This window comes from Podarcis cretensis, assembly GCF_951804945.1.
Source record: "Podarcis cretensis genome assembly, chromosome: 1".
NCBI classification, from domain to species: domain Eukaryota; kingdom Metazoa; phylum Chordata; class Lepidosauria; order Squamata; family Lacertidae; genus Podarcis; species Podarcis cretensis.
Genome location: NC_137170.1, coordinates 28,891,865 through 28,918,745, shown reverse-complemented (window position 1 = coordinate 28,918,745; position 26,881 = coordinate 28,891,865). Strand labels below are relative to the sequence as shown.

The window sequence follows — 26,881 nt, the reverse complement described above, 5'->3', positions numbered from 1 at the left end:
TCCTGGTGTTTAACTTTGGGTCGACTGTGCCTCATCCAATTATTTTGCTTACTCTTTCATTCACAGATTGAATGTATTACTTTCATAGTTCTCCTAAATCACTGGTGATCAAGCCTCTCCAAAGGCAGTTTAAAATGGCCTTTCACCACTTTAGGGTCCCGAAGTTCTACTAGAACCTGTGTCATGTACCCATGACAGAAAAAAAGGAGTCTTTTTCTTCTTCTTCTTTCACTTTTATTAAAATACAAGGTGGAAAACACAGTTCTATAAAGTACATGGTCCACGCAGCACCAATATTGTAACATGTTTTTGCTGATTCTTCTACAGAGTGTATTTGTGACATCTAAACAAGGATACATGCATACACACAAACAAGTGATTTCCTCACTATGTTGACTCAGGACTCATATTAAATGGATATCAAATACATCCCTACTTCTGAAGGCAGAAACAGAGAAGCAAAGAGAAATGCAAGTGCAAAAGCATCCGAACACCAACTGAGTGAGACACTCTTTTGTCAGTGATCTTCATGGAGACACCAACATCTCTGCTTCACCCTCTTCTCCCATCCTTGCAAACCAAGTCTTAGGTCCAGCCAAAGTTTGGTCAATATGAGTCCTGAACTGACATGGTGTGGAGTTGAATATAACTGGCCAGTATTCCCTGCCTGATACATCTTTTATTGCTTTGGTTATATTATTGAATGCAGGTTGTAAAGATCTAAATCCAACATCCAGCAACACGAAAGGCCACACAAAGAATACCAATTATGATCTCAGCCGAATACTCAGCCTTAGTCCCCTTCATTTAAGTGAGCTCACCTTAAGCTTTCTCAATCACCCTAGAGTATATACTGAAAAACAGCACTGGGTTTGATTCACTGACATATGATTTGCATCTGTAAAAGAGAAGCACGAGACTGCTTTTCTTATGTGATGGTTGTGTGAGGCCTCTTTTCTTCACAAGTCCACACATAAACTCAAGATGTGAGGCATAAAGGGATTGGCTTCCCATGCTGCAAGTTAGATCTAACACTATGTTCTTCCTTTTGCGAATTTTAGGACTAGTTAACCACACTGGCTTGTTTACGTTGATCCAGCTCAGTGTATTCTGTGGTAGGGTTCCATCTGTTATCTTATTCCTTAATATGTCAACTCACTGCTTCCTCCTAATTCCCCATCAGGAACATGGCTGTGCAAACTACTATCAGAGACAAACATGATTTATAATACATACGCAGGAATTACATCCTACTGGTGGTACAGAGTGGCACATAGACCTTTTGGTGGATTCTTATAACTTGGGAGCATCATGAATTGAAAAGTGACAAATCCATCTATATACCAGTATCCTGCTTCCAACAAAAGCCAGTATTGTATTGTATTTGGGCAATTAATAACAGAACATATCCTTTTAGAAACATTTTCATTATTATACCTGAAGCCTAATAGTCTAATTTTATGTTTTTAAGTCCTGCTGATTGAAGAGAAGGTGCTGGTATTTTCAGTGGGTGGCCTAACATCTACAATATTTTTATCATTAATGGTGAGAGGCTGCTCACAAAATCTAAAACCTTAAATCTATTTTTTTTTTCCTTTTAAGAACAATAGCAAAATCATATCCCTAACAAGACTGAAGTCACAAAAGTCTTCTCCTTGTTGTTTTTTGGAAAAAAATGTATTTTCCTCTGGGTTTTTGGTCTGCTGTTTTCTGGTGGAGTTTTTTTAAGAAGGTAACACTGTCATGATTATTGTGTTGAGCTGATGGGCATAATTAAGTTTATGAACAGTCAGAAATCTGTGTTGTTTGGAAAGAAAGAAAGCTGGTGGATTTTCCTTTGACATATGTCCGTTTCCTAATCCTCACACTGTGTGAGGAACAGACATCTATGAATAACAAGCATTTCACACATAAGAAGAAATCTCAGAATAATGGAAAACCAAAAGGAAGAAAATAGCCATGCAAAATAGCAGTGACTTTAGATATGTAAATGTATTATAGTTTAGTCACTCACAATCCCTATTCTGAGTTTAAGGTATGTTCCAACTGTCAAGAAAACACTTTGGTTGGTCTTTCTATCCAAGGCATATAAATGAAAAGGAATTAGAATTTTTGACAATTTTTTAAAATGTTTTTTTTAAAAAAAGCCTGAAGAATGAATATAAAGAGCATAAACATGCAAACCAACTTCTGTCACCATCCAGAATAGTGACTTGTGTTTTATGTTCACCAACATGAAAATAGAGCATTTGCCAAAAAAACAAAATAGGATAAAAATGATCAAAAAACATAGAGGGACTTAAAAAATAAAATAAAGCAAAAAGGTTGTGGTTGCGTAAGGAAACAATAATGGAACCAAATGCCTCATTTTCCTTAATACTGTGAGAGAAAGGAACATTCTGTGAAATGACAGGACAGCAAATTTGAAGGTGATCAAATAAATGATTTGGAATTGTATAGCCCACTAAATGAACTTCTTGAATTGATAAGTCATTGATTATATCCAGAGATGCAGCTTCAAGCCTATGCACATTGACTTGTGAGGCCCATTGAACACATTTGATGTTACTTTGGCATTACCATGTGCAAGCTTGGGCGATTCAGGCCCTTCGAACCTATTGGTTTTCACTTCCAGGCAAACCTGTTTAGCACAGCACCTCTTTAACACAGTGCTTAAAGTGCTTAACTGTGTCTCCATTGTGGTTTTAAAAGATAAGCGTTAACAGTCACTGCTAAATTGTTCTGGAAAAAGCCATAAATAGGATTTTTGAATTTGCCTCTATAATAAAACCTGACAACTATTTGAAACAGGATACTGAATAAAATGAATTAGGTGGCAATCCCACATGCAGTCACTGGACAGTAAGTCAATTGAAATCAGTAGGACTTACTTCTGATTAAATATAGTTGAGAACACACAATTAATCTGATAATTGCTTCTATTCTTCACAAGGGTAAAATCAGGCTTTGTACTAATATTTAGTTCTTCGTTGTTGTTGTTTTTAAGAAGAATCAGCTAAGAAATGGGGGATCATCCATACTTCCTCTTGTACCGCTGCTTTCCCCTGGGGAAAACTGCTCTTTAGTGCTCAATCAGAGCAAATGGCAAATTGGGTTTTCTCTGGATTGATGTTTGCATCGATTTAGCACAAAAGACTGATTTTCCTCGGGAAAAAGGAATGCGTTGAGCAGAACACCACCATTTTGAGCATGAGACATGCAGAAGTGTGGACAATCCCACTGTCTCATGTACCTGCCAATAGGCTGGGAAAGACCTGCATTCCTTCCATATTGACCATTGTTCCTGTGTCTATCTCCCTCCCCCTTCTTTGCAGTAGTATCTTCTTCACCCCGAGCTAAAGAAGCCCACCTTCCCTAACACTGTCCCTCTTTACTTCCCTCCTCAAGCCCTTACACCTGTGCAATACCCTCGACCCCAAGAGCACACCCCTTCCCTACGTCTTCCAACTGCCAGCTTTCCACACTTCGTTCATCCTGTCAGTTTCTCCAAAACCCTCTCTCAGTATTTGTGTGGCCAAGTGCTGTGTGTCTGTATAAGGGAGGAAAGGAATGAAAGAGGACATGGGGGGGAGGGGAAAATAGCATTCATACCACACTGTCAAGTTTGCATGCCTGCAGTGGAGAGAAGCACGTTCTAAAAATGCCATGTGCATGAGCTGAACTGGCCAACATCAAAACATAAAGATAGGCTGAATCTACAAATAAGGAGGCAACATAAATGAAGAGGTGGGGAAGGAACACTTCTGGGTATTGATGAATGGCTTCCACCAATGATGTAAATTGCTTTCCTTCCCCTGGTTTTTTTTTTTTTTGTGTGTGTGTTTTTTAAGGTGGCTTGTGCTCAGTGTCGCTTTCAAAACCACTCCTGAAAAACTCATACCAACTATTGCATTTCTATTCTTCAGCATGCTTGAAATGGTGGCGGAGGGGAAGGGGAAGGAAAGTAGTACCTATGAGGCTGACATGAATTTTCCAAGGAAGCTCCTTAGAAAATGAAGCTGGGCAAAGGCAGCTGGCCCTCTGCAGCTCTGCAATTCATCAGCCCTGAGGGCGAAACCTCTTTCATGCTGAACTAACTTCACTGAACTAATCTGATTAAAAACTAATTGCAAACTTCTAGAACAGAAGGGAGGGCAATATCGACGCAACCACATTTAACTAATGGACAAAGTTTCAATACCAATGAGGTAAAGTGGTGTGTATCTCCCTCCCTATCCCCTTTCCTTTTCACCCGCACACAAAAATACACCATCTGCATCATGGCTTCTAAATGCAATAAATTATTTTTTAAAAGAGCACCTACTAAACACACAGTAACTTCTAATCCTAACTATACTGTTGTTGTTGCAGCCGCACCCGTGGCTGCTGTTTCTCTTCAGAAAAGCAAGCAAGTACACTGATTAATAAATTGTTTCAGTTCCATGCATCCAAAGTTAGTGTTAAACCAAGGCTGCTTCTAGGATGTGGCCTTACGAGGTTGTGAACACACATACACCCAGTCCAAGAAAGCCCAGGTGAAGGAATTCACAAATGGTCCCAATGTCTGAAATGTCGTAATGGCTCTCCCACAACAAAGTTCCTAGCCTGTGTTTTCTTTCTTGCCTTACTCCTGCCTTACTTTTCTTCCCTCACTCTCTTTCTAAAGATTACAACACACACAATATTTTTCCTACATGGAGGTAATCTGACAGCACAGAGCACATGAGCTTCTCCCTGTTCAGAGATTATCTGAGTGCAGGCATAATGTTAAGCACATAGCAATCCTAAAGGCACATTTATGTGGCTCTTTATGATGAGATCAGACACACAGTATCAGCACATGCTGTCCCTGATAGTGTTCTTTTGCCTGTGCTGAATCGTTTGGTGCAGACTCAGCAGAGGCTGCAGAATTTTCATCGGTGGGATCCCAGAGGGCAACATTTTCTGATCTCCCAACTGGGTGTGGTCAAGTGGAACTGCATATTAAAAAATGCTGCCATGTGACTGTTCCCTAAATTCTTCATCTGATGAGAATACAAGATCTATGCTGACATGGTAAGAACACTTTGTCTTTGATGATCTGAGACCCAAGTGAGTTACCTTAGCAGATTTTTCTCACACAAGACGACATGAGTCAGCTATCTTGGATGCATTCAAGCTCAGGCATGGTAGGACTATCACCTTATCTTACACAATGTACATTTTCATTATGTAAGTTGGCTTTGGCAAGGCAAAATAACCCAGGGGTGAATCCAAACTAACATGTCGTCCCCCCATCCCGTTGCTGCCTCTAAGTGGTGGGAATCCAGTGGAACTGGGTTGCCTGAAGTGATCCGGTGCAAAGTGGACTGCTCTGCCACAACATTATCACGAAGTTAGATTTTGAGATATAGCCTATGATCTTAAAATAGACATATGTGTTTTTCATGCTGAATGGTGCTGTGAAATCTTTAAGTCTCCTTAAGATTTGAAGACCACAGTGCAGGGCTTATGCATGAATGTATAAGCTGAATCTCTTTGTTTCAAAAGCATGGAAACCAGCTAGCATCAAATCATCTGTTTAGATTAAAAGCTTTCTGAATTGCAGCTGTACAATACTGCAAAGAGAGATTTCTAGTTGTGAACACCAATACTTTCAGCAAAAAAAGAGGTCAACTGACTAGCCAGTTTGTAGCAGATGCTGGAACTCGCAGTATCTATAAAGCTGTACCCTCTCTATCAAAAAGGAATAGTTCTATTTCATGGCACTTGCAAGCCTCAAATTTCTAATTTTGCTACATTTGAATTCAGCAGGACAAACACGGGAGGGCAAAGAGATACCCCATCAAATGATGGTATAGCCTTTTCAACGAATTGTTCTAGAAGCGATGCTTTTGGTTCCTTCTGCACCAAACACCTCAACACAAAGATCAGCTGCTCATGGCACAGGAATCTCATCTCACCAGTCTTTCTGTCCCAAATAGAACGCTTCTCTCAGCTCCCTTTTGGGAAGATGATGGGGAATTCGGGTTTCGTTTTGCTTTTATGGTCTGTTGTGTTCATCTGGCCATATGATTTGGCCTGCTGTTCAGTAACAGGCCAAAAAAAAATATCCTATCCTAAACAGGGTGCAATTTCTTTCCCTTTTGCATTGCTTTAAAGGGGCACTATGTGCAACGTATTTTCCTCTAGTAAGTCTGGACACTTCATCTGTTCCTGAAGTTCTGCTCCAACCAAAGTCGAACTTCTTGGAGGTTGTAGAAAAAGGGGCCCTTGCCCCCTAGGTAGGCAATTTTTTGTCTTTGTACAATACACACACGCTCAAAGGAGACCCCGTAGGCCACGTTTGCATTGTTGTCCATGCAGTCTGCCACTATCTGACACTGAGGCGGCAAGGAGAAACGCTTCAAAAGCTGGTGAGCAGCTGCACACCTGTCTTCTTGGTTCCTATGTTTCTTGACGTCGAATGAGGAGGAGATACCAGGAGCAGCCCAGCCGTCTGATGGGTGAGCCTCATCAATGTAGACCAACAGGAAGTCAGCCACACTGGAGAACTCTTCCACCAGCTTGCCAAAGGCCGACAGCTGGTTTGTGAAGGGGGGTCAGGTGGCCGAGCCGAAGTTGACCACCAGCGGGCGCTCCGATTTGGCAAAGTCTAATAGGTGGCACTCAGTGCCGTACTTCCCACCAGAGCTTTTCCATCTGCTGCTGCTGCTGTCACTGGTACCATTGGGTATGTGAATCACGTTGGAGTTAGGTGCTTCTCCACCCAGTTTCACCTAGTATTGAAAACAAAGAAAGAGGTAGTGAGTTACTATTGTTTGCTGCCATTTGCTTTTTGTGTTCACTGTTGCTCAACCAATAGCAGCCAACTGCTCAAATAAGATTATGTTTGTCACATAAAACGCTACTGGAAACCCTGTTTGCTTTCACCAAATGATTGATGGTGATGAATTTTATCTCCCGCCCTCCCCAAGGAATCCAGAGCAACTAACAACAAGAAATAATTTTCGTAGACATCTGAAGGCAGCCCTGCTTCTGGAAGCTTTTAATGTTTGATGCTGTATTTTTGTTGGAAGCTGCCCAGAGTGGCTGGGGGAACCCAGTCAGATGGGTGGTTTATAAGAAATGAAGAAGAAGAAGAAGAAGAAGAAGAAGAAGAAGAAGAAGAAGAAGAAGAAACAACAACAGATACAGCCCTTGACTAATATTTGATGAGAGGCAATTCCAAAGGTTCAGCTCCACAACACTAAAGGCCCAATTCCTATATTGCGTGCAATGGTCCTCCTGATATAATAACTCTCCTATTATTTCCCCCCCTCTTTTGGTTTTGAATTATTGTATATATACTTGCTCTATTGCTGTAGTGATAATTTAACAGTTCTGTGGCAGAAAAACTACCAGGCAATAACACGCCTACAATATTACATTGTGTAGATAGATAGATGATAGATAGATAGATGATAGATAGATAGATGATAGATAGATAGATAGATAGATAGATAGATAGATAGATGATAGATAGATAGATAGATAGATGATAGATAGATAGATAGATAGATAGATAGATAGATAGATAGATAGATGATAGATAGATAGATAGATAGATAGTAATGAAAGAACTGTACAGATATTTGCTTATGTTCAATGACTCCACATCTTTGAATATATGGTTACTTTCAACAGACTTTGGGGAAATGGAAGAAAAGAGAATGCAAGGAAGGGCAATGGTGAGAGCTAATAGCAGCTGTAGTCCAACAATATGTTCCAACTTCCAAAGTTAGGGAAGACTGCCTTTGACAATAGCCATAGGAGAGAAGCAAAGAACAATGTTCCGTAATTAATGCCTATTTGTAGCTACTAGAAGCCAAACTGTGCACCCACAATGGTATCTGAGCTTCTATTATTATTATTGTTGCAATTATTATATAAAAACACAAAAATACATAACAGTAACAAACAAACCCCGCCCCCAGGTTAAAAGGCCAAAGGTTGTTTAATTAGCCAAAGGCATGGCACCTAAAGATATGTAATGAAGGCGCCATGTGAACCTCCCTGGGGAGAGCATTTCACAAGTGGGGAGCCACCACAGAAAAGGTCCATTCTCATATTGCTACCCCCTCCCAGCCTCTCATGGAGGAGGCACATGAAGAAGGGCTTCAGATGATGATCACATGGTCCAGGTTGGTTCATACGGGGCTAGAAAACTGTTTTAAAACGAATGCTAAGTAGTCCGAAATGGATCCCATAACTTTAAATTGCACTGCAATCCTACGAGCACATGGAATACATACAGTAGTCTAAAGGGTTTAAGTAACAATGGGAATCTTTTAATTTGTTACATGAGATTTATTTCAAGACCCAGACATAGCTGTTATGACTAAAGCGGCAATCCTAAGGGAGCAAGCTCCACTGAATTTAGTAGGAGTTACTTCTGAGTAGATATAAGAACATAAGTTTGGGTTTGCTGGATGAAAGGCCCATCTAATTTCAACCTCATATTTTTACAGTGGCCAACCAGAAGCCCCTAGGAAGCTTGGCTAGGATTGTGCTGTAAGGCAATAAATGTTTGCATACAAAGCCTGAAATAAAATCCCCCTTTGATGGCATGATTACTGTACATGTTCCTCAAGATTCATGAAGCAAAGCCTTGCAATTTAGTCAACCAATTGTGACAAAGTAAAATATGGAATTTCAAAGAGAATTTCTGAAGTGTGAAGATATACCGGTACATACATCCCATCAAATCACTGGAATAAACATATATAGATATAAAAGAGAATGGATGGATGGATGGATGGATTCAATGAATGGCTAGAACAGAATATTTGCCTAACACCCCAATCTTACGCATGTTTGTTCAGAAGCAAGTCCCACTAACATCAAGCAATTGCAGCTCATAATACGTGTACATTTGCTGCCCCATACATGATGCGCTTTTTGTCGGTTGCTCCAATGCAGGAAAAAAACCAAGCTTCTCCTGCAGCTGTAATGTGAACAGGGGCTGGGGGGGGTGATGTTTGCTTTATCCAAAGAGTAAAAAGGAAAGCAATAGTGTCTTAATTTTGAATCCTCCACTCTTCATGCTATTCTTAAAATGAATAGATCCTTGAAACCTGGGAAGGGGAGGGCGGGGAGGGGGAGGTAGAAGGACCTAGTTCTGTAGGGCGTTGTTATCATTTGGTCTTTCAAGCACCAAAACCGCATTGCTGCCAAGGGCATTGGTTTAATTATGTCCCAACAAAGGAAGGGTGCCCTCTGTGCCTCCCTCCCAGCCGCAGTAACTTACAAACGAAAGGGATGAAGGTTGACTTTGGAAGCAAAATAATAGCTGGTTTCACGTCATCACATATCTGGAAAGTACCCAAGCAACCCTCTGGTGTGGCTAGCATCACTGCATTTCCCACAGCAACAAAGGAACTCTCTCGGCCACAGGTTACCTATCGTGTTAATGTTTTCCCCCCTACCAGGAGTCCTTGCGTCTGTTTGGAGATTTTGGTCCTTAATGAGAAAGTCTTGCCAAGCAGACATTCACAAGGCCTCCTCTGCTCTAGTGGAGGAGTAATTAGGTCGGTGCCTTGTTCCGTGCTAGCGTTAAGCCACTCCGAACCCCCCCCCCAACCCTGCCCAGTAGTTAATGCTCAGACACAACCAGCAGCATGTCCTGCTAATTGGTCCTGATGAAGCTCTTACATTCCCAAAGGGCCTCTTTATTCCAGCAGGCTCAGGAATGGGATTGACATCCTCACTGATCACCCGCTTCGTGGGGCTTCTTTGTTTCTTTGTTGTTGTTATTCGTTATTGAGAGGGGGGTGCGCGGAATTAGCTCTTGGAAAGATACCCACACCACACCACAATGAAATGTCATCCAAAATAAAATAAAAATGGGGGAAAATAAAAATTATTGCTCTGCCAAACCTCTTTTGAAATTACAGACAAAGGCAGGCAAGGGAGCCGTTCTGAGGAACCGACCCAGAGAATTTTACTCACACGCAATAGCTCAGGCTCCAGAGTTCCTATAATCATGGACTTCTGTCAGCTACACCAGCCAGCTACTCTGTGTGCCTCACTGGTGGATGATGCGGAAACTGGGCTATGGTTCTCTGCATCATCTACTTCTCCTCCACAGGGAAGCTTGGAAGTTGATCTATCTCAAGGCATTTAATCTTCTGACCTCAAAAGTAGCAAGTGAAATGATTCTCCCCTCCCTCCCTCTCTCTCTCACACAGGATTGTCCAACGAAATCGACGGACTGTTGGCTCAAGTTGCATAAAAGGGCATGTAATACACTGTTATGCAATTCATTGCTGCAGCGTGAGACAATGCTTCAAATGGCTTCTAGAAAGATTAGCCATATTTTAATACCTTTATTGCCAATATACAACCTGTGTACAATGAAAATAACCGAGCCTCCCCCCGCCAACACTCAATCTCATTGCACTCTGTGTACTTGTCGCACAACACACCAACCCCGAAAGTCAGTTGCACTATATTATATTCATTCCATATAGTTAAAGCTATGGTTTTCCCAGTAGTGATGTATGGAAGTGAGAGCTGGACCATCAAGAAGGCTGATCGCCAAAGAATTGATGCTTTTGAATTATGGTGCTGGAGGAGATTCTTGAGAGTCCCATGGACTGCAAGATCAAACCTATCCATTCTGAAGGAAATCAGCCCTGAGTGCTCACTGAAAGGACAGATCATGAAGCTGAGGCTCCAATACTTTGTTGTTGTTTTTTATAAAATTTTTATTAGGTTTTCACATTTTATACACACACACACAACAAAAATAAAAACAAAAACAAAACATATATAATTTCATACTCTTACTTTCTTTACCCCCTTTCCTTGACTTCCCCCCACCCCCTCTTCATACATCCCAATTCCAATAATTAATTCAGCAAGTTCTTATCTCTCATCTTTAACATATTATTATTATTTTTAAAACTTAACTCTTTTTACTTATCCACATTTAACTTATCCAATTCTCTTATAAACATTAAATCTTTTTTCTAAGGTCGACCTAATTTCCCTTCCACGAATTTCTCCCTTTATATTTTAATTAGTTATATGTCATAATGGCCAAATACAAAAATCATAAAATTTTAAAATTCTGTTCTCCCCTCCCTCCCTACCCCGGTTTCCATCCCTTATGTCCACAGAAACAGTTCCTAGCCCGGATTCCTCACATCCGAGGCCTTCAAGTCTCTGTCAGTCTCTCTCCGCCGATTTTGTTGGTAACCCTTTTTGTTGGTCCTCGGGTCTCGAAGGAGTTCAGTCGCAATCACACCAAGTTTTCTTCCATCCAAAATACTTAAAAGCAGTTGCTGCAAAAGGTCAGCTGATCCCCCATACTCAAAGAGGAAGTCCCAATCATATTTCTTTATTCTTTTAAATTCCAGTATTCCAGGTACTCCAGGGACTTCCTCCTTCATCTTTCTCATCTTTCGCAGATTTGTAATCCGAAGATCTTCTTCTTTATTTCCTGACAATATAGGCTTCTGATTGGTATTTTCCTGTAATTTTTCCACTCCTTCTTTCCTCTCCACCAGTTCCAAAAATGTCTCTTCTGGTTCAGCTGCAGATTTCTTATTAGTCAAATCCTTTATGCATTCAGCAGAGTTGTTTGTTTTAGAATTCAAGGTCATAAGTTCTTTGTTCATAGCCGTACTCTGCTCTTGCAGGATTCCCACGAGAAAAAGCATTTTTTCTATCTCTGCCAGTAATTTTCCCTCTGCAGCCATTGTAATGTCTCTAGTTCCCCCTAGGGGGATTCCAATTACTTGATAGTCCTTTTCCAACAGTCCGTTACTTATTGTTTATAGCTACGTTGTTTCCAACCACCTCAGTTCAAATGCAACACTTTTAGTTCAGAGAGTTATTAAGTAACTTAACTTTAACCGCCCATTTGACAGCTCCTTTGACAGCTGTCAAACTCCTTATTCTTTTTCCTCCGGCTTACGCACAGGACGCTCCCGGGTTCGGGGGGGGGGGGTTTACACAAAAGCTTCCAAAATTCCTCACTTTCTCTCCAGCACAAAGACTTCTTCTATCAAATTCATTGAAGTATCTTTTATCTGACACCAAAAACAATGCTCTCCACCTTAGTTCTCCAATCCTTGCTTTAGATCGTTTGTAGGTAGGGGGGGTGCAGACTTCCCTTTAGCACATCCCCCGATTGTACCGAATTCAAAGGTATAAATTTTAAAGTCCAGATTCCATTCTACTCACGGGTTGTTTGTTTTCCAGTCCGAATTTTGGGAAAAAAGCGCTCTCCGGCCATGGCTCGCGGCTACGCTCCACTGAAGTAGCGGTCTACTCACAGCACCACGCCGCTCCCCGCACCCTCTCGGTAGCCTTTAAAAAGGCTCTTCGTGGGTCGGGGAAGGCGCTTAAAGGTGCCCGCCGAGTCACCAAGTCCGCAGGCTTCCGCGCCTGCGGTTTCTAAGGGTCCCCACGTCGCCGGCGCGGTAAGACCCGTCTTCAGCAGAGCCGATTCCCTCCGGAGCTCGGAGGGAATCCGCCATTAATCCGATCGCGCTAACCCGGAAGTCCGAGGCTCCAATACTTTAGCCACCTCATGAGAAGAGAAGACTTCCTGGAAAAGACCCTGATGTTGGGAAAGATGGAGGGCACAAGGAGAAGGGGACGACAGAGGACGAGATGGTTGGACAGTGTTCTCGAAGCTACCAGCATGAGTCTGACCAAACTGCGGGAGGCAGTGGAAGACAGGAGTGCCTGGCATGCTCTGGTCCATGGGGTCACGAAGAGTCAGACACGACTAAACAACAACAACAACAAATTCATTGATGTCACAGAATTGCAGTGTTGGAAGGGACCCTGAGAATTGTCTAGTCCAACCCCCTGCAATGCTGGAATAGGCAGCTGTCCCATACGGGGATCAAACCTGCAACCTCGGCATTATCAGTACCATGCTTTAACCAACTGAGCTATCCAGGCCCATTGCATTATGTCAATAGCTGTAGGGGTTGTATAAGCCTCCACATTTAGCAGCACTATAGGAACACTGAAAACTGCCTTCTATGAGGTCAGGCCATTGGCCCATCTAACTCAACACTCTCAACATGGACTGGCAGTGTAGGGTTTAGCATTTTTCCCCAGCCCTCCCTGGAGTTGCTGGGGATTGAACCTCAGGCCTTCTGCATACAAAGCATTGTATTGAGCCATGGCCTTTCCCACAAAGTATTTTATGGGTTGTCAGACAATACGAGCACAACCTTGCCTATATGACCACGATGTCCTGCTTCTGAGCACCCGCAGACCAGAAGTAGCAGGCTGGCTACTTCTGCAGAAAGAAAATACTGGACAAGATGAACGTCTGTTTGTGCATAAGGTTCAATCTGCATTTTTAGCTAACTGCCCAGACTCAAGGGATCTCACTTTAAAGCTGCACTGAGTAGCAAGGGCATGATTAATGTTGCTCGTGCATGCAGATTGAAAAATGAGCTGGAAGAGGTAGGGGGAAAAGAGGCCCTTTCATAAGCCGCTAACCAGAAATAGAACTTACCACTGTAGTAACATTGTTCATTTAACGCCCCATGGACAAAGCATCAGAACATTTAGACACTTTTTCGCACTTATTTTCAGGGGATAATATAATAAGGCTTTTCAGAATCTGTACACTAATGTTTTTAAAGCACAGCATTGGAGACTTCTGAGTTCTGAGCTAAGTTAAGTCCTTACAGAAGATAGACATTGTTGGATAATTAGCAGGCTGTGGTGCTGGCTGTTCAAACATAGACATGATGTATTAGGGCTATGGAGAGAATCCCCTTGAGCTCTCAAATACTTTTGAAGACCTTCTCTTTGATTTTGTTCCATTCACAGGCATCCAAGCCCTTAGGAACCTGTCATTTTATAGTGTGATTCATCCAAACTGTCATCAGCCACTGGAAAGAGGACAGTTCCAAAGCTACTATTGTTTTTTTCCTCTACAGAATCCAAAGTTATGGTAAGTTGCTCAGAGGCCATGCAAGATGCATATGTGTAAAATCATACCCATTAAAAAATAGCAACCGTAAGTAGCCAGGGAAAATCTTTCCCCACTCACCCAAGTGCAGACCCTCCAAGTATCCCTATTTTCCAGGGACATCCCTGATTTAGAGAAGCCGTCTCGGTTTCTGATTTGATCCCAGAATGTCCCGCTTTGCCTTAGGACGTCCCTATTTTCATTGGAGAAATATTGGAGGGTATGGTAGGATGTCCCTATTTTTATTGGAGAAATGTTGGAAGTTATGGAATTATGCAACCCCTGAGCCATCTGAAGGCATTCCTGTATAGGGAAGTTTTTTTAAAAAAATGCTTAATGCTTTATTATGTTTTTATATATGTTGGAAGCCATGCTAAGTGGCTGTGGCAACCCAGTAATATGTATGGGGTATAAATAGTAATATTATCATTATGGAATGGGATGTCCCTATTTCTATCGGATAAATGTTGGAGGGTATACAAGTGCCACCTGCTTACTAGTTGCCAACTATCATCTTTCCTCACCACCCCACTATCAGAGTCCTGAATCATCTATTTTCCTAATATTTTCCTGTTTCACCTGAATGAGCAAAATATTTCTTAAAGGAGAACAATGGGCCTGGATATATCTGCTGGCTTCTTAGCAGAGTTTTTTTAAAAAACAGCAACAACACATACACACAAAGAAACCACTTGATTGTAACAAAACCTCTAAGAGGTTTACAAGAAATATTAAAAATATGAATAAAAACTAGTTAAAACAAGAATTAAAACATTTTAAAAACAATTGAACAAAGCAGAAAACTAAAAGGAGATTAAAACATGTCAACATGTGTGTCTCTGGAAACCTGTCTAAACAAAAAGGTTTTAAGCAGGCGTTGAAAAGAATAGTGAAGGAGCCGGCCTGATGTCAATAGGCAGAGTTCTGAAAGTGTAGGTGCTGCAATACGAAAAGAAAAAATTCTTACAAGTGTGGACCAAGTAATGTGTGGCACCTGTGATAGGGCCAGTTCTGCAGACTTAAGCGGTTGAGTGGACACCTATGAGGTAAGGCAAGAAAACTGGCTCCAAGCCATTAAGGGCATTATATACCAATAGTAAAAAATTGGCAACCACTGCAAATCTCTGATCAAAGGCGCCTCTGATCAAAGGGTCTCATAACCATGTTGCAGCATTCTGCAGTAGCTGCACTTTCTCGATCGAGTGCAAGAGAAGCCCTACCTAGAGTGCATTGCAGTAATCCAATCTTGGAAGTCACCAGTGGTCAAGCTCTCCTGGTCCAGGAATTGCCTTAGCTGTCTCACTAATCACAGCTGGTTAAAGATGCTTCTAGCCACTGAGGCTATCTGAGCCTCCGGTAACAGAGCTGTGTCCAGAAGCACCTCACTTTGTATACTTGTCCCTTTGAGAGAGAGTGCAATCCCATCCAGGCAACTGAGCAATTCCTCTGACACTAACCCACAGTGCCTCCATCTTGCCAGGATTCAAGTTCAGCTTATTTGCCCTCATCTCACCACTACATCCAGCCACCAGTCCAGGTCCTGCACGTCCTCTCCTGATTCAGACTTTATGGTGAAATGATGCTGAGCGCCATCACTGCACTTACGGCACCTTGCCCCCAAACTAATGACTGAAGCTTCATGTAGATATTAAATAGCACTGGGAATAAAATAGTATCCTGAAGCAGTCCACAGTGGAACTGCCAGGTGCCCCAAAGCACTCTCCCATTGCTGCTTTCTGGACTCGGTCCCATATGTGCTGGATTCACTGTAGCATAGTGCCCCCCATTCCCATTTCACAAAGCTGGTCCAGGAGGATACCATGGTCAATGGTACTGAAATCTGCAGAGACGTCAAGTAGCAGGAGTAAGATTGCACTCCCCTTGCCCCACTCTCAGTGAAGGTTGTCTGCCAAGGTGACCAAAGCCAACTAGGTCCCGTTGCCAGGTCTGAACTCAGCTTGGAACTAATCCAAATAATCCGAGTCATTCAAGAATGCTTACAGTTGCGCCATCACAACTCACTTCACCACTTTCCCCAAGAAGCAGACATTTGCAACTGGGAAATACTTATTCCAATCCATTCCATTTTGTCTTTCAAGGGAGTATCCTCTAACATGGTGAAGGATTACCTCCTGAACCCAGACAGTCAAACCCACTCTGCTGCACGTGGTCAAAATGTGAGGCCAGTTGGTCACAGCAGGTCTTCAAATGCTCCATAGGTCCCTCCACCACAGTGGGAGTAAGTTACCTTTGGCCCATCCAAAATAACACTGCCAGCCAGCTACTAGAAGATACAATGCTAACTGAAAAGCAAACCTTCCTCACAGCCTGCATTGCCACACGGGCACAAAATCCGTGTTGGATCAGCTTTGGAGCAAGGCTTGCACCACTTGCACTCTAGTCTTTGTCCCAACTTGCTCCATAGCCCAAAGCTCCCCAGAATACCAAGGAAACACTTGGGCTCCACTAACCCAGAGAGGATGCTTGGGAGCACTTGTGTCAGCTGTTCATTTCATCTTGCAGCTGAAGTAGGCCTTGATGCGTAGACTTCAATGAGGAAAGAATCAGAGCAGGCACTGCCAAGGACTTCCCTAACAATCTTGGGGAACAATGCTACATTTGTCAGGAACAATATCAAAGAAGCTCAAGATACTGTGAAAGATCTTGGGTCATGTACATATATCCTCAACAGGAAAAGAACTCGTTCCCTCAAGTGCATGATGTTATCCTTTCCTTTCAACTTCTGTGGATTTGGGGGCAGTCACAGGAATGAACACATTCCCAGGCCTAAACCTAGAGTTTGGAAGTTCATCCTTCCCTAAGTACATAGGAAACAATTTGTGGTCTTGCTTTTAAAAAATAGTTTGTAAATGTTTGCGCCTGAATAATCTACTATGATCAATTATCTGCCTTCTAGGCTGCTATAAGCAGAGCACTCTTAATGTCAGCTTGGGAGAAAACTACTCACTATTTCTTAATAAACATCCAGTAAGACTATTTTAGACCTAGAACTATTGGACAATGTTTTTTTAATAGAGAGCTTCTTTCATAAGATACTCTCACTGCTATGAAATACAAAGAAAAGCACTTCCTTGAACTCCAGGCCAAAGTAAACAAAGATGATGAAAGCAGATGGGCTTAGGCTAAGAGGCCTTGTTCCACTGCCCTAAAAGCCTGCCAAAATAGTTTACTCTCCCACTGGTGTGTCAAATAGACAAAAGTCAGAAAGAAGCCTATCCGTTATTCCACACACTGATTTGTCTGCCTTTGTAAATATATTGCCTCTGCCGTGATGCTGCACAACACTGTTGCTCATATTAATAGAAGTCATATTGGGATTACATTCTGGGAAGGTTTGTAGCTGCTTCATTCTAGGAACAAGTGTGCAACCAAGGAGTTGTTCTTATGCACAAACTGGGGTCCTGATATTAATTCTCCCAGATCAAAGGCAAAGAACAGAACAGAACCTTGAGACAGACAGATAGATGGATAGATAGATGGACAGATAGATATCAGTTGAAAGACTAAAGGAAATGCTTGGATAGAATAGGATGGAAGAAAATGGCTGGCTTGACTCCTGGTAGACCTTAACCAAAACCTTTCGATCAGGGATGGCTAACCTGTTGTTATTGGACTACTGCTCCCATCATTGCTGACTATTGGTCACACTGGCTGGGGCTGATGGGAGTTGGTGTTCAGCAGCATCCAGAAGTCCACAAGTTCCCCATCTATGCTTTGCACAAAAAAATTAGCCCATGACAACACAGTCCATAGCCAGGTCTTGTTGAATGCTGCTGTCAAAGTCCATTCTGCTTTGAGGGCGCAAACACATGGAAAAAGTGCAGCAGCTGCCACTTAACCTGGATACACGTGGGCTAAATAAACAAGTTGCAGTGACACAGAGCTCGTCCCCACCTTGTTTGCCCTGCCATTTCCCCCCAGGAAAACCCATGGTTTATTGCTGAGTTGGATTGCAGAGGTAGTTGTACATAAACCCTTGAGTTTTCTGTAGCATAGCAATCCAAGTAAGCAACATGGCTGGGTTGGTTAGGACTGTGGCCTAGGGAGACTCCTGAGGGCCAGAAAGAGAGGCCTCAAGGCTTTCATTTGGCCCCCAGGCCTGAAATTCCCCATTCCTGCTTTAGACAATAATGAGCTAGATGAACCAGTGGTCCGACTTGGGATGAGGCAGCATCCTAAATTCCTAAGAATCTGAATTACCAGCTGTAGTGGAACAGTAGCAGGAGAGACCTGATATTCTCATGTCTTGCTTGTGGGCTTAACAGAGGCGGCTGGTTGGCCACTGTGGGAAACAGGATGCTGGCCTTTGATCTTGTTTTCTTATGGTTCCACCCTAACTTCAGTCTTGGAGACTCTTATCAACATTTCCAAAAAACATGGCAAGCCGGAACAAAGAGAGCTGTCTGTAGGACTTCATGCAGCCCATTCCCCTGCATTGGTCTGGAGATGGCAATGAAGCTAAAGCCCACTGTGTCCTCCATGTGTCTCTGGGCTCCTTGCACAGTAACAGAGATTAAAAACAGAGTAAACACTCTGGAGAGACTGGGTTTCTGGGTTTCCACTGGAGTCTAATATATCTGGGACACGGGTGGCGCTGTGGGGATGCGGGTGGCACTGTGGTCTGAAACACAGAGCCTAGGGCTTGCCGATCAGAAGATCAGCGGTTCGAATCCCCGCAACAGGGTAAGCTCCCATTCCTCGGTCCCTGCTCCTGCCAACCTAGCAGTTTGAAAGCACGTCAAAGTACAAGTAGATAAATAGGAACCACTCCGGCAGGAAGGTAAATGGCATTTCCTTGTGCTGCTCTGGTTCCCCAGAAGTGGCTTAGTCATGCTGGCCCCATGACCTGGAAGCTGTACACTGGCTCCCTCGGCCAGTAAAGTGAGATGAGCGCTGCAACCCCAGAGTCATCCGCAACTGGACCTAATGCTCAGGGGTCCCTTTGCATTTACCTATCTATCTATCTAGTGCCACAAACTTCAGATGCTTATATTTGAGCTGCTTCTTGAGCTGTGATGTAATGTAATGTGGAGGTTGGTACTGTCCCAACAATTTCAGGCTGACCTTAGCCAACCTGGACTTCTCACTTGCAATCAGTTCAGGGGGTGTCATTGCCTGTCAGTTTCCACCTCTGCACAGAACTCAGCAAGGAGAAGAACCTCTACAACAGCTCGGTTGGTTAGAGCATGGAGCTGATCACGGCAAGGTTATGGGTTTGATCCCCGTATGGGTGCATATTCCTGCATTGCAAGGGGCTGAGCCAGAAGATCCACGGTGACCAACTCTTTGATTCTAGGATTCTGAAACTTGACTTAGTTGGCTTTGTCCCTCTCTGGGTCTCTCTGCGTACCAGCCTACCAGTCTCAATGGGCACCAGCCTCCACAGTTTAGGCCGCTTGAAAATTATTTTGCTGTTGGTTATTTCTTTCTTCCTTTTTTCTGGGTTTCATAAAAACAGGTTCCACACAGTGCTGAAGCATGACCTGTTCTACAGGGAAAGATTTTGTTTCCCCCCTGTGACTGGTGGGTTGCCCGCGTTACTTATAAACATATGCGTTATTGTGTATAGATCAAGCATGGTGGCATCGCCTGCCACAAAGTCTATATTGGCACTCATCCGGATGACCTATATAGCGTAGGAATATTGTGCATATCCTGCACGTATACAATCAGGGGTTTTCATCATCCTGTTTTCCCAGCAGTCACATCACTCTCTAAATATGTGATGGAATACAGATGCCTTTTTCATCCTAGCAGCATCCAGCAACATTACAGAACCCTTTTTGAGTTGAAAGCACAAGGTATTCTCAAAAACAAGCCCTGTCTTTGAACTCTTCCTCTAAAATGTAAAGATACCCAGCCTTAAACACTGGCTCCATTAACCCTCATTATGATAATTAACCTTGTTATAAAGAACCTCTCTGTGCAACGCAGGGTGTGCTTGCCTCCTGGGGGCTGCAATTCAAACGATAAGGAGGGAACAGTACGGCAAAAAGAAGGGGGAAAATCCATGCTGAATCTGGCAGGTGTTCAAATCGGAAAGCAAAGTTCACCAAGTATGTAGAAACCTACTAAAAGCTGGGTAAAAATATACAAAAGAGGGGGGAAATGAGCAAACATTAGAGAATCATCAAAATCTCTCTCTCTAATGAAACAGAATCTGCCCATGCCAGCTTTAGCAACAAATTACCCATATATCGAATAAGCCCATTAAATAATGCTTTTCAACATCCAGCTTTACATTTAGCATTGTTGCTAATGGTTATTGCCCTAAAAGCCAGCTTCCTAACAACACAGTTGTACTGAGGTGTCTGCTTCTGCTGCCAGCAGTGGTACATTACAAAAGGGGGGGAAGACAAATGCGCAAATTACATCTCACATCTGGAAGTTGTACTAGTTAATGTGATGTTAATTGAAAGCAAGCTTAGCAAAAGGAGGAGAGGGCTTTTTTTTCTCCCGCAACACCCTATTGTCTGGCCTTCCACACAGTTTCTTTTCCTCATGCCACCCTGTGACCCTACATCACATTCTGGCCTTCCGCAAACTCCTCTGCAAAATGTGTTGTTGTTGCTGTTGCTGTTGCATTCTTCATTACATTATATGGTGGGGCAGTGTGGTGGTGCTCAGACATCTTAGCAGTGCAGTGTGTGGAACCTGGAAACACTATTCATGGAAATGAGATCCAAGCCTCTTTTCTACGTATTGCTCAAGGCTACAGGGAAGAGATAGCAGCTGACTTAATCAACTGTTCTGGAATATGCTCTTTTTATACTCTCTCTTTCTGTGGGAGTTATAACCTTGCACACTTCCTCTCTCATTCTTTGTGGTGGAGACCTTAGCATTCTGCTCTCCCCTAAAGAATCTTACAGAATCTTGCATGACCTTCAACATTCAAAGGACCATTCACAACCACTGCCTCTGAACTCTTACGAGAGTTATATTCTCCAGGTCTGCTTTAGATACGCTCTTGCTGTGAAAGGATACAAAGCAGGGGAAAGGAGCAGTGGCCTAACTTTTTATTGATCTGGGAGTATTTACATTTTCAAGATGGAATGCACAGAGCATCTGCATGCTGTCCCTGCATATCAAAGTCAGTTATGTATGAGAAGTATGTTTCTGGAGTGTTTCACAGGGAGGGTTTTACAGTTCTTGGCCACTGCACGTGAGCAGATCCTCTTCACAAGAGGTGCTGGCTGAGACTGACAGGAGTCGCAGTCCAAAATATCTGGAAGGCATCAGGTTGGGGAAGGCTGCACTAACTTACAGGTGCTTAACAGTGTATAACGGCAAGAACACCTGGTGGACAGAGAGGACTCTGAGGAACACCTGCTCTCTCACTGCCATCATTATCTCTGAAGGATTGCCGTGGCAGCTGGGCACCTGCTCATTTGAGGAAGCCCTGCTCCACAGGGGGACTGAACATTTAGGGAAGCTAATGAGGAGGACCATAGCTCTGTGCCACAGCATCTGCTTTGCAGGCAGGCAGTCCACAGTTCAATCCTTTGCATCTCCAGGTAGGGTGAGAAAGGTCCCGTCTGAAACCCTGAAAACCTGCTACTAATATTGGCCTGACTCAGTAGAAGACAGCTCCCTATGCTCTTCCTAGCCAGTCAGGAAGTAGACTCTGGGTTGGAGTCTGTTTCCTCTGTGACCACTGCTGTGAACATGGTGAGGCATTAACCCCAGCGATAAGGCTGGATAGGACTATGTATGTACATCACTGTTCCAGTGCCCTCCCCCTGGAGCTACTGAGACCCTTTGCCCACGGTGTCAGCAAGAACACTTGGCGGACTGGGGAAAGGACACTGGAGAATGTATGCCCCCTTTCTGCCACTGCCTTAAGGTAAACTCAGCCAAGAGCCATGCCATACCATCTGTTGATATAATAAGCGTCACCAGAGATTTCCTCCAGATGTTGTTGGACTCCACCAGCCCAAGCCAGCATGGGCAACGGTCAGAAATAATGGGAGCTGCAGGTTTTCCACACCTGTGTTAAAGCCATTGTGTTACTTTGGTCCGCTTTCAAATCTTTACACCTGTTTTCACCTTTGCAGGGCTGCAACCTGGCAGACAAAGTGTTGCTCCAGCACACACCAGAGTAGATAGTCACAATTTAAACTGCGCCAAAGAGGTTTTGTGGCATGCAGTTTAATAAATAATAATTTCAAAAATTTTAGTCTGTGGTGCTCAGACTTCAAGGTATCACTTAAATTCTAAGCAGGAGTGTATTTTGAAAGCATTGGATCAACTATAAGCATATTCTATAGCTGCAATTAGAAGTGTTTCTGGAGGACCCTGGGATATCTGCAGAGTGTCCCGTGAACTCTTCTATTCAAGAATCATGAGGGATATATTGAATGTGAATATTATTGTTCCTGGGTGCCTAACCCGCCACATTACTCCTGATTTAACCATGGGAGCTCTCCATGGTGCAAAGCATCACTCAGAAATATGCACACGCCATAAGAATGGCTAGATTGCAATACTACCCTGAATAACCAATTAGGAACATAGGAAGCAGGCTTATACTGAGTTAGATCATTGGTCCGCATAGCTCCATATTGTCTACACTGACTAGCAGCAACTCTCCAGCCTTTTGGGCAATGATTCTTTCCCAGCCCCTATCTAGAGATGTCAGGAGCTGAACTTAGGACCTTTTCCATGCAAAGCAGATGCTCTAATACTGAGCTACAACCCTTCAATTTCCTGGTAGCTGTCACAAGATAGTGCCCTTTCCTAGGGAAGATGCCGTCACTGTCCTTGACATGAATGGAAATCAAGCATATTCTTACATACTGTAATGAAAAGGGACGGACTTCCAAGATTTATAGTGTAAGCTCCTTTGTTATACAATGCAGTAGATAATTCAGTTTAGCTTATGAAAGATGGGCATATTTGCAAGTTATTTGTTTATTAATGTCCAGAATGTAAAGAGAGGGACTTCTGTTTTCATTAGTTTTCATTCTGTTTTCATTGAGAGCTTAGCTTAATGCTTCTCTTTTGCTACTTGCACCAATAAAAGCACAACATTTCCCAGTACCATAACTAGTGGTAATCCTATAAATGATAACTGGGGAAGCACCAGGCTGTTAAATGAAAACCTGGTGAGTAAGTAAAGCAGCACGATTTTCATTTCTATTATGTTGCTCAGTCTATTGACCCAGTTGTCACATGCCCCAACAAGAGGTTGCTGAAGTCAACACAGGGAGTTCCTGCTGAGGAAGCTCTTTGTGGATCACCCAGTAAGTTTACTACCCACGTATTACTGAAGGCCTCCTACTCACTAACTGTTCTGCATATCTGTGCCATATCCTTTTGCTGAATGTAGGGTCCTTCTCACGTGGGAGTTTGCATGGCAGCTCTGTGGCTGACATTATTACCCTTGCCCACCTCACTTTTCCCATCTGCAAAATGGCAAACATAGAAACCTGTCTTGTTTTGGCATGCAGAATGATATATTTCTGCCTAGACACTGGAAATCAACAGGACATGCCAAGCATAAGGCGGGTGGCCTGGCTAATTTTGATAGCTATGAAAGTGGGATATAGTGATTATATGCTTGCTTATTCAGTCTACAGTCCTGCACATATTTACACCCACACAGATTCTATTATTACACTCAAAGGAGAGACATGTAGGAATTCACCATTTATTGCATGTATATATTTAACGTTATGAAGAGTCTTTCTGTGCTTCGGTGAAAAATGAACCAACAACACGTTATCATTAGCAGTAAAAACTCTTAAAAGAGTTAATACAATGCTGGTCCAGAAGTGGGCATCGCAGATGCACTTCCTATTATACAAGTTCATACACTGTAATGAAACCCATATAGTTTGAATGGAGTGGATCTCCCTGCCTAAAACTTATCCCTGTCCTTTGCTCCCACCCGAAAAAGTCTTCATGCATTTGAATAAGTTAAGCTGCAAACCAGGAGGCAGGATTCGAATCGGAGTTCAAATCCTGACTCTGTTACTTTCTGTGATAAATGGCTCAGACCATGTGCCTCAAATCTTCTTTGTACTCTTGCGGTAAACTTTATCCCAAGCTGCCTTTCTATCTGCAGCGGAGACAAATGTCCCCACCAGAAGATTTTCCCTTCCACTCAGTGTCCGCCAACTCACCTGTTTGTAGGCATCTAGTAGGAAACTGTTCCAGACGCAGCGCAGCCCCTCCGACGTGAGCATCCTTCGCCACTCGCAACGTGCAGCCTTGGAGCGGCTCAGAAGAAGCACCATGTGCTTTAGGAGGACCACCGAGTCATAGAGTGCAAGGAAGAGGCAGTTGGAGAAAAAAACCGGCAGGATTTGAAGGGTGATCAACAGGTCCACACTTAAGAGACCCATCTTGCTTGCTGCTGCTCTTCAGAGGCTTCCCTTGAGTTCCCTCGTCATGCCCTGTGCTCTCATTAACAATAATAATTAAAACAAAAAACAAAGTGCTCCTTAAAAACTCATGGTGCCCTGTCTCTTCTCGTAGAGTTGCCTCAGTGCAGCAGAGCACGGGCTTAATGAAAGGAAGGAAGGAAGAAAAACATTAACTCAGAACGCCAGTATGAAAATCTTTTCCACCCTGAGCTGCTTTTAATTTTTCAGAAACTCCTAAGTCAAACTTTGTGTTGTTGTTTCTCCTTAGCCAGTAGCCCCTTTTCAGTCCGCTACAGGGAGAGACAGCTGCGCTGCCAATTGCTTGCAGTTCTAAAACTGAAGCTGAGCAAACTGCTAACTTTCCTCTAACTCTGAGGTATTGAAAAGCGCTGAGCAGCTCTAGCACTCTCGCTCTCTCATTCCTTTTATCACCAAAGCTCTCAGGTGAAACAATACTTTTTTTCGTTTGGTGGAAGAGGGGTGGGTGGGAAGAAATCTTTGTACACAAACTTTCTGCTCCTCTCTCTCTCTCTCTCTCTCTCTCTCTCTCTCTCTCTCTCTCTCCCCTGCCTCCGTCTCTCTCTCTCTCTCTCTCTCTCTCTCTCTTTCCTGCCACACTCTTCTTTCTCACTCCCTCTCACTATCTGCCTGTGGTACAAAGTGCTTTCCCTCTGGAGTTCTAGCCGGCTTCCCTCAAGCCTTTTATACATTCCCTGGCTAATTGCTGCAATAGAGAAATGAAACCCTAATCTTAGTAAAGATCTTGACGTCAATGTAAAAAGAGGGCTTTACTTTGGCCAGAACTGCAGTGAATAGAAAAGTGAAATTTTCTAAACTCTTTTTTCCCTCTCTCTCTCTTTTAAGGAAAGAGAAGGGAGTGGGGAGGGAAGAACTTTGCTTTGTTGGGTTTTTGTTTTTTTAAAATATAAAGGAGAGGGGGAAATCTCTAGATACTTGTGGTGCTTTTTTCTTTTACAAATGCTTTCAAACTTTGGAAAAATATTTTCATATGACGTGGAAAGTGACACCATAACAAGGTCTTCTATTGTTTAGAGGGGTGCCCCCCCTTTCTTAGTGGTTTTTTTAAAAAATAAATAAATATTATTATACCCTTTTGTATTTTCCAGGAAGGTGTAAAAGCTGATGCATCTTAGAAAAGGGCATGTTTTGGTATGTTTCCCTCCCACAACCATCAAGTACAAAAGCCTGTGCAATTTTAAATATCTTTTGTCTTCTTCTTGGTATTTAAGGAAACACAAGGAACACCCAGGTCTGACTTCATCTGCTGATGTGGAAGAGAATTAAAAGAGGTGGGGAGAAGAGTAAGGCTTTAATTGACCTTTTATGTAAAACTGAAGTTCATCAATGAAAATGTATTGTACTGAATTTGGAGCTGATTTAAAGCAGAGTGCCTCATACATTCCAATTATAAAGTTACAGGGGATTGCATTTGTTCATAGGGATCTATTTCTCACATTAAAAAGAATGCATTGCTTTTCTTCAAAGGGAGAACCATTTCCTCTGAAAGATTGAGATAGCCTCCTATTTTCATATAAGAAAGGTGTAGGCACAGAAAATGTATCTGACTCTAGTGAATGGCACTGATAGTTACAGCTGTGCCAGCAATCTAGGCTGGTGGCAAACTGCCCCAGGAAGACAGTTCACTGTTCCCCAGAACCAAGGAATCTGAGACACGAAGAACTGGAGTGCATGCCCTATCAGATCAAACTGGGCCTCTCCCTGCATGCAAAATGTTTTCTGGTGTTAAGTTCTTTTCCTCTGTTTGGGTTAGTTAGCAAAATTATTAATGCTTTTGGTATGAGGTTTCTTTCTTCCATCAACATGAATCTCAACATGGTGCCCTCTAACCAGCACAGTCAATGGCTAGGGATGCTGAGAGTACTTAATCTTCAGTACTTACGGTTTTCCTTGTGCAACAATGTTCTGCCAGTGCAACAAGTATACCAATAGGTAACTTAGCACTACCATGGAATCACAGAGTTGGGAATCTACTGTTTCCCCTTGCTCAATGCAAAACGTAACTACCACCTCCTTGAGCCTATGTTGAATTACCTCCAGCAATACCTCCTAGTTGTTCCCTCTGGAGCAACCTAGAATTGGCACATGCAAGAAACAACTAACAAGAGTGCATGCAGCAATACCAGGGAGAGGGCACAACTGAAGTGTAAGTGTAAGCGTCAGATACAGGGTTTGACTTCAGTTTAATGATGCCTCTAACTGCAGCCCAAATCTTCCCGACTACCCCATCTTTACTTGAAATAATGGGTTTCCCACCTCCCCTGAAGTCTTGCCAATTGCAGCCCTTTGGCTTTGTCCTACATGTAGGGTGGGGGCTAGCAGTGAGAAGCAAGCATCTTCTGTTCTGCAGTGCCCCACCCCAAATTCATATTATGACATATAAAGACCGAGCTGGGACAATGGCATCATTGTAATAGGCTGAATGTGTGTGTGGAGAGACCCATGCATTTCAGGGACCCACAGAAGTGAAAGCCAGCCATTTGCT

At 43.0% G+C, this 26,881-nt stretch overlaps 1 protein-coding gene across 1 annotated transcript; it reads right to left on the bottom strand.

Moving 5' to 3' along the window:
* Positions 1-211: 211 nt before the first annotated feature.
* On the bottom strand, positions 212-26,208 carry DIO2 (iodothyronine deiodinase 2). Its single transcript, XM_079995851.1, has 2 exons — positions 24,115-26,208; positions 212-6,758 (listed from the first exon to the last, which is right to left on the bottom strand). The coding sequence occupies exons 1-2, from the start codon at positions 24,334-24,336 to the stop codon at positions 6,186-6,188; spliced, it is 795 nt and encodes a 264-aa protein (XP_079851977.1). The 5' UTR covers positions 24,337-26,208; the 3' UTR covers positions 212-6,185.
* Between the last annotated feature and the right edge of the window lie 673 nt (positions 26,209-26,881).